The sequence below is a fragment of the Diadema antillarum genome, unplaced genomic scaffold, assembly GCF_040938485.1.
Source record: "Diadema antillarum isolate AM-2024a unplaced genomic scaffold, OU_Dant_1.0 seq00000906_RagTag, whole genome shotgun sequence".
Classification (NCBI taxonomy): Eukaryota; Metazoa; Echinodermata; class Echinoidea; order Diadematoida; family Diadematidae; genus Diadema; species Diadema antillarum.
The window spans coordinates 47,007-59,146 of NW_027271764.1; the positions used below are offsets into that span (position 1 = coordinate 47,007).

The 12,140-nt window shown below is 36.9% G+C and overlaps 1 protein-coding gene across 1 annotated transcript in view; it reads right to left on the minus strand.

Moving 5' to 3' along the window:
• Positions 1 to 1,357: 1,357 nt before the first annotated feature.
• LOC139741129 (ATP-citrate synthase-like) overlaps positions 1,358 to 12,140 on the minus strand; it is a 30,641-nt gene continuing 19,858 nt past the window's right edge. Inside the window, exons 10-20 of the mRNA XM_071651716.1 lie at positions 11,737 to 11,849; positions 10,584 to 10,703; positions 10,115 to 10,221; positions 9,212 to 9,264; positions 8,443 to 8,558; positions 7,815 to 7,919; positions 7,346 to 7,569; positions 6,650 to 6,731; positions 3,101 to 3,211; positions 1,751 to 1,881; positions 1,358 to 1,475 (exon numbers count right to left, since the gene is read on the minus strand). Coding sequence (XP_071507817.1) covers positions 1,358 to 1,475; positions 1,751 to 1,881; positions 3,101 to 3,211; positions 6,650 to 6,731; positions 7,346 to 7,569; positions 7,815 to 7,919; positions 8,443 to 8,558; positions 9,212 to 9,264; positions 10,115 to 10,221; positions 10,584 to 10,703; positions 11,737 to 11,849 — 1,280 coding nt within the window. The remainder of the gene's footprint in view (positions 1,476 to 1,750; positions 1,882 to 3,100; positions 3,212 to 6,649; positions 6,732 to 7,345; positions 7,570 to 7,814; positions 7,920 to 8,442; positions 8,559 to 9,211; positions 9,265 to 10,114; positions 10,222 to 10,583; positions 10,704 to 11,736; positions 11,850 to 12,140) is intronic.

A 12,140-nucleotide genomic window follows, 5' to 3' on the forward strand; every position in this document is an offset into this window, starting at 1 on the left:
TGGCTTCATGTAAAACCAGTTATTACTTTGATATACGTGACTCCTAAAGTAGAAAAAAATAGAGGGCGCCTATTTGTTTCGTGAGCTAATTGTCATGCAGACTGCAAGTAAAATAATAATAAATAATGATAAAATAAAGAAAATAAACAACGACCATCATCTTTACTTTTCTTTACAAAGGATAGGTTCGTAAGTAAAGCACGATACTCTCCAAGACAGCGCACTGCCATAGCCCCGCTACAGTCCTGTAGGTACCCTTTCATAATATTACAAGCATGCCATGAGTGACGTAGCAGATAAAGAATCTCGTCTATTAGAAAGATGTAGGCATCAGGTTCCTTTTGAAGTCGGGAATCTTCTGTATAGGGAACTTCAGCTGTACCTTTCTTTCCACATTCTTTTGAAACAAAACTTGGCAGCTTAGTTTCGATAAGCTCCATAATCTTAATCGTCCATGATAATTATAGATAAAAGCATATTCTTGGTGTGAATCGAATATAAAATTCTCAAGTAAAGACTATTACCGGCATCCTTGAGTAGGCCTATACGGTGTTTCATTGAATGAATTAGGGATGGATATTACAGATGTAGTATAACTGTCTTGATGACAATAATTAAGGCCTTTTCTGACGATGTAATGAATAATACTGAAACTATTGATCGCGAAGTACATTGAGGAAACAAAATGATTCCATAATAACAGTTGACATCTATTCCTATAACCTTAATCTAAAATCCGTCATGACATAACTCCAAAGTCAAATTTTCTCGCATCTCTTGAAGTTGGCTTAGGTCATGTGTGAATTGCAAATAAGCAAAAGTGATTCAGGTAGACATATTGCACTATTGCACTCGTCTTTCATTCCAAGCTCCTTGACATGATTCTACGTCAAACAATAATAGCGAGTTCTTCACTGCCCTAAAATATATTTCAAGGTTGAATAAACCCACCATATGGTAAAGTCCAGTCTAGTAATGGAAAATTTGACTTAATAAATTCTCTATTATATCAAAGAATTTGACTTTATACTTCCTGCCCCAGTTAGCATCTTCAGTATTAACACTGGTCTTACAAAGGAACCTACATGTGCCTGCCATTACTATCACCTCATCATTGTCATGTACCCATTTATATATATATATTTATATATATATATATATATATATATATATATATATATATATGTATATATATGTTACATCTGGGTCGAGAAGGACACCGTGGGTAAAAACGTCTCGTCCAATAATTCATCAATGTTCGATTTGAAGTGGAGGATGATTTACACTGGTTAGAGGCAAAACGGCTCCGTACAGATATTTCTAAGATTTTGGTGACTCTAGTAAAATATTGGTTTGGTCAATTTGAAAGAACAGGTGGTCGCCTCGCTGGCTTCAAGTTGGCAGGAATTTCTGGAACGGGTGGTTCAGAGATGGAAGACAGGGCGCCCTCTTGAGCCAGTCGATCATACAGCTCCCTGTAAGCAAACAGAAAAGTGCAATTTATGATAAGTATGAAAAGATATTGAAGAAACCGAAATTAACATGTTTATGTTGTAGTTGAATGCGTCCGCTCAACATTATTGTCCTATCTAAACAAACAAATGGATTGGCCTCAATGTAAAACTCATTGAATACTAAATCTATCACAGCGTCGAAAGAAGATAGCACTGCCAGGTATGATGAAGACAAATCAAGGGTTTAGTTGTGTGTTTTATTTTGCAAATCTATCTGCTTGATACGCTTCACTCACGCTAATTTCATCGCAACGCCTTCGAATGTGTCGGGGACAATAGCGCCAGCTGCGGCGAGGGTCTCGTTCTTGACAGTGGCACTCTCTCGCAGGCTGTCCGTTCCGCCACCGGTGTGCCCGAAGTAAGCCGGCTGCAAAAGGAGATTCAATATATGAGTCCGAATTCTTCGTTTACTCCTTAATTACAGATACAATTTATACATCTTTCAATTTATTCACCTATTTGTCCATTTATTTGTACACTCGTTACATTATCTATGACTCGTTTATTATGTTTCATTCATTATTCATTCATGTTTAGGATTGTGGTTATTTTCGTATCCTTGTATTCACTATAATAGATGAATAAATAAAAAAGTAAATAAATCAGCACACGAATCCCCTTAGTTCGAAAATTAATGACATCACATCGAGACATTGACAATAATGGCGCCTATATCTTTGTCATTCTTGGCGAATAAATACACTTTATAGTCTCATATTCGCTCAACAGTGGTCTATTCGCGAGAGTGCGTATGAAGTGCGAGAGAAGCAAAGTATTCGACATTGGTTTTATGTACTAGTACGCTCAGAGAGAAACTGTTTCTTCAATTTTCTTCTTCCAGCCATAATAAGTATCTAAATTCATTTGCATGCATGACTGATCTAGTTCATACAAGTGTTGGGCAAAACTATATAACGAAAGAGTTGAGGAGGGTCAATCATTGTTAAAATTTTGTCAAAGAGACATGCTTTGAAAATAAAAGTCTTGCACAGGGAGGGAGGGAGGAATGGTCGAACGCACCACAAACATCGGGAAGATCAGAATGAATGACGGACTCACGTGAGTCACCTTGGATTACATGATCAATGAATTGATGTAGAAAATAATGATATATCACCATTTCAGACTCTAATTTTCATCTTGTTCTCTGCAAATGAAACCTATTTCAGCAAACATTAGTTGCTGCTATGTTAGGTTAGTCTTAGCCGAAAAAAACTGATATATAAATGAATAAATGCAAGTCCGAAAAGCTGCGGATTGTTTGCTTATGTTTTAATTCGTATTGTGTCGCATTGGCCTTTATCGTTCTCCTCGGTCTCATTAAAGCGTATAAAGTGTCATTTCAGTCCTGAGATTACACTCGCAGACTCGGTTGGGCTCTCTTCACCATACAGTGAGAGGGCCTTGACACAATGTTACCTGGTAGGTCGCGAATGAAGGTAGATTAAAATTAATCGACCCACCCTTCTCTCCCTGCGCTACAAGGTTACTAACAGCACCCAAAACCAACCAGGTCTATAAATGATTATAGGGGAAGAATGGAGAAAGATGCATGATGTTGAGGAGGAATAGGGAAATCACCGTACCTCTTGTTTGTAGAGGTCGACGCAGGTTCCGATGCAGAAGGCAATTGTGGGCTTTCTCAGGTGCCCGCTCCTGAGGGCGTCACATATCTCGTATTCCTCACAGCCGCCAACCTTTGGAAAGACGAGCACAGGAAGTAGAAGGTGAAAGTGGAAAGGAGTTTGGTAAATAGCCAAATGACAAAACAATGGGTCACAGTGCGTGGCGTGCAGGGCGTCACGGAATAATTCCAACGGAAATATCATACGACCACGTATATACATGAGCAGTAAACTTACTGTGAAGGCGTATTACTTCATCATGTTACATTGCATGATATTGCATGACATTGAACACATTGTAACATGACATGCCATAACATGAAATTTACAGTGTACATTACAGTATACATTACAGTCAATGCTGGCCGCCATTCCTATTACTATTCACAATTTCATGCCATAACATGTCAGTAATTGCAGCAACTGTATTACTATTCAGATACGTTCAAACAAAACAAATGATATAAAATGAGGTATAACTAGGAGATGGCATTACATTACTTGGCCAATTACAAACAAACGGGTGTTTTGCCCGCCGCTGTGGACCTGTCATATAACTAAGCGTGCAGCTGTCATCGGCTGATATAGAAAATGAAACATGTGGCCCAAAAAAAAAAAAAAAAAAAGAACACCTGTTGCGGGGCGCGTGGGTGAGTTGCCCAAGCCAAACGCCTCACTCACAGGGGGGGGGGGGGGGGGCACGCTGTCCCGATGTTATAACAAGATGGCAATACGAATATGGAATTTTCAATTTCATATGATGTTGGCCCCGAACTTATTGGTCAAAAAATGCCAATCGATAATGATAGCCGAACCAAGTATCGATCACGATGCCTACAGAAGATCTCATAATGACATCCGAACCACACACGAAGGCTACACGAAGGTGTGAATTTTCATTACTAATGTCACCCGAAGGACATACATAATGATGGCTACAATTAAGACGTCGTATTGAGATTACGATGCGTATAAAATATGTCATAAATGTGTCACCCTGGACCTAGCTCCGGTTGCTTGAGTGAAAGCATCATTATCAGAACACATCGCTGAAAGTTTAAGGAAAATCGGGCAATTGATTCACGAGTTATTATTTCTAAAGTCTCTGTTTCGTCATCGCTGGATAAGAAGACTACGACAGTTCATGACGTCATTTTGGATAACAATATAAGCTATAAGGAGCATTCCAAAAAAGGAATTCCTTTTTCATGAAAAGTACGCATTCCACCGACTTGTTATTGACAAATATTATTCCCCCTGCTTTCTGCAAGAAGTCAAGGGCTCTTACATTATGCTGTAGAAAAGTGAAAATGCGCTGAATTTTCTATATTTTGATAAAAATAATTGTCTTAATGTTGTTGTCCAAAATGCCATGAAAGGTCGTAGTCTCCTTTATCCAGCGATAACGGCATAGAAACTTTAAGGATTCATAACTTTTGAATTTTCCTTAAAACTCTCACTGATGTGTTCTACTAATATTGCTGATTTCACTCAATCCACATTCACACACTTGGGATTTGGTTTCCTATTTCGTTTCGCGTTCAGTTGTGATCATTGCCATGTCGGGAAGGCATCGTGGTAGGCTCTCGCGCGTTGTTAGGAGCAACCTTTTTTCTTTTTCTTTTTTAATCTGGTATACATAACACTGGGATGTGTAAATTGGTAAACCAGCTCTACATTCAATTCATTTCAATTCAATTCATTTATTTTCATTCTTCTTTTTCCAACAAAACATAACGCATAATAAATCTGGAATTACATCATAAACATGAACATTCGAGTTTGCAAAAGATAAATGATACAGATAAACAAAAGAATGCATACTGGCAAAAAAAAAAATACAAAGTTATGGCATGCTTTAGTTGAGAAAAAAAAAAGAATTTAGAAGTCCACTAAAAAGCAAGCTTGTAGGTTATGAACAACTCAAAAAATGAACAAACTTATGAGTTACTTATTTACAAACACTTATCACAGATATTTTTACGACAGAACGGAACAAGACAGGAAAAATACCAACAAAAAAAAATGACACGACTTGACAGAGTAGAAGGAAAGAATGGAGGGAGAGAAAGGCAGAAAAAAAAAGAGAATGGTTGGTTATCTCCTGCATTGTCTTATCGGAGGCTTGTCTTCTGTTTAGTCACTTTTTCATTATCTATCTGGAAAAGAATCTTCTTTTTTTTTTGGGGGGGGGGGCTGTTGTTCGTTTTGTTTTGTTTTTTCGCAAGATACTTGTGACACAAAGTCATATGTATATTCATCTACTCAACATTACGGATGAGTAAGAATACTGAAATATTTATCTAGTTAACATCATGGCTGTGTGACAATAAAGAAATTACCAATTAAGATTTGATACATACATCTATATAAACACGTATACATTGTAGATAAATGAAAAATATATTTGCTTCGATGTAGTTCATAGCGGTGGTATGATCTCATATTTCGTCAGACACCGTCAATTCCTACAAGCTTTATAGCTTTTCGTATATTGATTTCATGCTTCTGAGGTTTTTTACATCTACAATATCTCGATTATGATCAGTCATATCATTGCATAATTATTTATTTGGTTCGTGTAAAAAGAAAAAAAAAAGAAAAGGGAAAAATACATATTACGTTCCCATAATATTTATTGTTTATTTTGGAGAAATATGAACATACACCAAACTGAAACCGAAGCCGAAAACTAATTATATAATTTGGCTAGCGTTGCACATTAATTTTATCACACATCCGTTACCCGATCCCATGCCAGTTTTAATTCAATGGACAAGATACGATGTTAAAAGCTGGTAGTATTGCTTATACTGCAGATTCATAAACACGAACACACCTACACACACATGCACACACACATAACCCAACAATAGGTACCTGTGGTATATACCGAGTACCCCGTTAATTCTCCCATAGACAAATACTCCCACAATGTCATTTTTACCCCTGCAGTGCCTGACTATATAACGCGAAACATAAGATGGTACCCCCACAATGTATTTTTGCTCATCCACACACACACACACACACACACACGCGCGCGCGAGCACACACACACACACCCAACAAACAAACACACACACAACTTTTTTATATATTTTTTTTGTTTTACTTCATCTACCATGTCTAACTCAAATAATGCAATTATATAAAAAAGTAAATAACACCTTTTTTTAATTTTAATGCTCACAGCAGAAAATAAATAAGATATTCTATGTCCATCATTACACAGATCAGAGAACAGAGGAATTCAGGTATATTGATGAATCATGCAGCATATCAAGGCGAAACTGTGTGAATAAGATGTATTGCAAATACGCAAAAAAAAAAAAAAAAAAAAAAAAAACGAGAACCTCCCACTAGCCCAATTTCTCCCTCGAACCTCCTCCCTTCCACATCCCCATCTCCTACGAACCCTTGTCTCATAAAATATGTAACCCCCCCCCCCCACACACACACACACATACACACATACATACACACATACAAAAACAAACAAAAACATACCTCCCCAATCAGAATGAAGCACTTGACAGCAGGAACATCTTGCAGGAAGTTGATGTGGTCCATGATTCCCGAACCAGTGTATCTGTCACCATAGCAACCATATGACCAAGATGCAGTTAGTGTAATTGTTACGAAACACTTGTATAACTTGTTTATAATATACTCATATCTATACATTGACTCATGTGCGTACGATTTTCCTTCAACGTTTCTCCATCCTCTAGCTGAACACACAAAGTTGTAACATTTATCTAATATCTTTTTGAAAGTGACATGAAAGATTAACTGTTTTCACTCTGAGCTTCTAATATTCCTATCAAAGTCAGTTTGAATTTGGAATGGACTTCCTCCCATGTATAGGGATGGAATGGGATGGGATGGAAAGATCGACTGCCTGGTGACGTCACCACGATGACAAAGGTACAGGCGTTCGATTTGCACGAGTGACCTTAACTGATTTGCAACATAATCATGATGACCACCATAATACTTTCTGCACATGCATCAGATTAAGGCTCCCATGGACGTCCCATGTAGTCCTGCGCTGTTACCAGAAACGGCTAATTCAATCAAATAACCCCATTGTGATCGGGTTAATGTTTTTTTATCATCTTTATTTTTATTGTTGCTGTAAGACGGCTAGTTCATTTTGCGTCGTAGAACATGCAATTCGAAAAAAATTCTTATGGTACCCACCTTCCTCCGCCTAGCGCTAGTCCAAGGTATAGGCCGTCTGAGTTGCGGGCGATGCTTGCGCAGAGCTCTGAGGAGAGACCACCAGATCGCGACAGGTAGACCACGCTGCCCTGGCGGTACAGTTTGAGGTCGATGACGTCCGGCAGGGGTCCACCGATGTCACCAAAAAGGTTGCATCGGAACGCACCGGGCTTGAGGACATTTACTTGCAACCCGTGTTTGACCTAACCATAAGAAAAAGAATAATGATTAATAAAAATTATATTGATGATGGTGACGATAAGAATCATAGAAGATAACTCTTGCAACTGCAGATCGAGTTCTCTGAATTAACAATGTATACTTTTCTTTTATTTCACAGCTAGACGAATCAATACATAACACAGTTAAGATAATATAGAGCAGATTCAGAGTGGTAGAGATGATTTTGGTCGGTCTCTCCAGCGAAATTGTTGTCATGGAAACTTACCGTGCAAGGTCCGATCATCAGGACACGCCTCTCTCTGGCAATCTGGATGAGCTCTCTGGTCTGCCGTTCCGTCACCTGTCCAACCATCATGATAATGCCCCGCACCTGTTCGCCGATGATAACAATAATTCATTCTTTCCAGTCAGAGCAGCTTGAAACTACACAATCAATATTTTAATCATGACGACATATTCACCGAACTTCAATGCATGCATTCCTGTCTCGATTGCATAACGATTTTTTTTCTTACCAGTCAGGTGCCCAGACCAGCTTGAAAGTACAAAATAAATATTTTTTATGATGACATATTCACCAAACTTCAATCTATGTATCCTTTTCTCTGATATATAAAAATGAAAACTACTCCCTAACAGTTTTTTTTTTGTGTGTGTATGTGTGTGTGTTTGTGTGTGTGTGTGTGCGTGTGTGCTTGTTTTCTATCTCCCTCACCATTTTCCAAAACGTTCATGATAAAGAGGGAATGAACAAGTTTAAAGTAATCACAATAGTGATTAGCTTCTCTTTCTCATTTGTACTTAATCATTTCACCACTATGACTTTACGTAATACATGCATGTTTATATCTGACAGTAATAACAAAAATCAATAATTATAATGGAGGACCTACCTGCGTATGATTCACGGCATAGAGGGCGCACTTGTATGCTGCTGGACCAATGGCCTGATTCAGTACGACAGTGACGTCTGAATGCTTGGATAGGGCATCGGCAATACTTCTGTACACTATGAGTCAAAGCGTAAAATGATGACACTGATAAGAACTGCGGTTGAACATTGCAATGACTTAAAGAAGAATGAAACATAAATGCAACCATATCACTAGAACACATCAGTGAAGGTTGAAGCAAAAATCGGACAATTCGTTCAAATGAAAGGAATTTTCAAAGTTTCAGTGCCGTCCATTACTGAATGAGAAGCCTACAACATTTCGTGACGTCATGCACGGACTACAATGTAAAGAAAATATAAAGAGAATTCAACGTATTTTCACTTTTCTAGCATGATAAAAGAACACTTGACCTATCTCTTTCAGAAACAGGATGAATTATATCACCCTTAACATATCATAATGTATCTAGAGGAGGGAATGTGCACTAACTAACATCAACGAGTGATACTAGCTGCATCCACCTCCACATTTTTATAAGAATATTTTTGTTTCAATGTTAATAGCATTGATTGAGAGACTGTTTTTTGCAGACTATACAATATTGTTCATTAACAGGGTAAAACATCTCAAGCAGCGTTGTCGAAAGAAAATATGCCTCTTCTTGCTCTTCTTCGTTCAGATTCTAAGTTCATGTCCAGCATGTCTAGTTCTTCTGCTTCTGTACCACAAGAAGTTTAGAGAACGCAACGAAATATCGATATCATACCTGGTAGTGTGATCGATCCCGTTTTCCAGGCGTACGTCTCTTCTGTGTTTTCGCTGACATGGGAACAAGAAGATCCAACAAGTATAGCAGATGTTAGATGTATTAAAGCTTATTGTCGCGGTTAAAAGCTCCTATTCTTTTTACGTCAAGTGCGTCAATGTGAAATTGGCGTAGAAAGATAAAACCACACAAACAGCAATAAACGGTTCAATCAGGCTGATCAGAGCTAATGGCGCTTAATCTTATTCATTATCACTCTCCTAGGGGAATGTAAAGAGTGCCAAGACAGTCGACAACAATGGGAATTGCACAGAAATGCAAAAAAAAAAAAACACCCAACAACAACAACAAACAAACAAACAAAAACAAAAACAAAAACAGAGAAATAGAGATTGAAAAGTCGGGTTTAAAGGCATACCATTTGCAGATGAAACAAAACCCAGCATTGGAGCTTTAAAATAGTTCTAAAATGTGAGTTAGGGATAGAAACAACCACTGTAAAAATTTGAATCTGTATAATCTATGTTAAGTATTGTTAAATACACAAAATGTGAACAATAGTTATAATAAAAATGTTTCCAGACTAAACCGTCTACAATCATGGTTTATTGAGAAAAATACTGATATCTCCTTACATTTTAGGCTTTATTGCAAACATTTTATATGGTAGGATGTTTTGTGATACAACAGACCTACACTATGCATACTATTAATGTGATATCTTGAAGAAAAAAAGTAAGTCACTGCTCGAAAAGGTAAACAGGACCCCGTTTCATCAAAAGATAAAATCGATGATAAATTTCCTTAACACACAGGCTGGCATAGGCTTATGACAGAAATCAACTGTATAATCAATTATTACTCTTCATAAAACAGGGCCCTGGACCTTTAAACTTCACCAACCTCTTCGGCCTCACAATGGCGGCAATTGACGGTGTGTCACGGTGGCAAATTGAGTCGAAGCCTAAGATGTTTTGGATGGCGACGGGGAACATTCCGATTGCTACGGCCTGAGGTGAGGGGCGAGAGAGTATTCCAAGTGGATGATTCATTTTCGAGACATCTTTGAAATAAAAAAAGGTATCTTATTCGACAGAACAGAAGGAAAACAGAAGGGTAAAGGGAAGTTAAAAGGAGCATAAGAAATCTAATGGTATACAAATACCATTATGCTTGCTAAATTCAGTGGAAAAAATGGAGTCCGTAAAGTGCAACTAAGCGATTTCAGGCTGCATGTACCACCTGCCAATACATATCAAGAAGGGGGAACATTGTGTCGAACGCGGAAAACGCAGGGAAACGTCATTTTAAAAATTGTGCCGGACATGGGAAACGCAGAAAAAACAACAACAACTAAAAGTCAATGTTTTACCGTTGTCCTCGATGTGAAGATTGAGTCTGGCGAGTAATTGTCTGTGTGTCCATTGCAAGAGACACCATTAGTGCTCTCTGTTGAATCCAACCTGGTTTCTACCTCTGATCCATTATAGACCTGCACGGTAAAGGTGACAAATGTAAAGCGTCAGAAAGATTGGTAATAGTCGCACAGTAATGATGATAATAATAATGATAATAATAATAATAATAATAACAATAATAATAATAGTAATAATAATAATGATGATAATAATGATAATAATAATGTTATTATTATTATCATCATTGTATAAATGATAATAGTTATAATGATAATAATAATAATAATAATGTTATTATTATTATCATTATTATCATCATTATCATCATTGTATAAATAATAATAGTCATAATGATAATAATAATAACAATAATAATAACAATAATAGTAATAATAATGATAATGATAATAATAATAATAATAATAATGTTATTATTATTATCATTATTATCATTATCATCATCATTGTATAAATAATAATACTTGTAATGATAATGATAATAATAATAATATTATTATTATTATCATTATTATCATTATCATCATCATTGTATAAATAATAATACTTATAATGATAATGATAATAATAATAATAATGTTATTATTATTATCATTATTATCATCATTGTATGAACAATAATAGTTATAATAATAATAATAATAATGGGGTTCTCTCATCTTTCCAAGACGACATCTCGTGTAACATCTACAGAATTGATGATAGTATACATGTATAACCTTAAGGCTCTCAGACAATGTCAGACGGGCTACTACTTATACCTATCGAGGATACACGTCCGATGGGTCGAGCGGATTGACAGTAATCTCTGGCGCTTCATTGGATCCTCCTCGGCGAATTGAGTCATCGGTTTATCACCATTAAAATTCATTGGCTCATTATTCTGCTCTTAGGCACAACGGTTCTTTATTCATCGGCCTTCCACCTGATGGTATAAGCCAATCATTTTCTCTCTTTTTATAGCTGTTATAACATCTATAATATCATTTCACAGGTCAAACGTTCCCCTCGTGAACTCGCCATATCCACCCAGACTCCCGTTATTCAGACGGATGTTTATGGTTGTGAGTGTAATGCACTTAAATATACCTTTGTGTAAACACGGGGTCGATTCAAATTTGTTGGTATGGCCTTCTTTCCCAGAGCGTAGTTGATGACGTCAGAAATGGGCACCTCTCCGCCAATGACATGTACAGGAAATCCTGGGAATGTGTACATTAATGTTTTCATTAGTCATTAAAAAAGATATTGATGTATAAAGCTGGAAAAGGGAATGAGATACGTCGTATATTGTAGTTTGTCTGTGTACTTTAATGTTAGCGAATATGATATCATGTTTGCACAAGCCTTTACCGACCGCTGGTACTGCATGCCAGTCATTGCTGCTGGAGTCAAATTCATATTTTATTGACACGAATATAATATTGTAGCTAATGATATTGGCGTTTTTATCATGTTTATAGATCAACATAATGAATGTACTATATGCAACA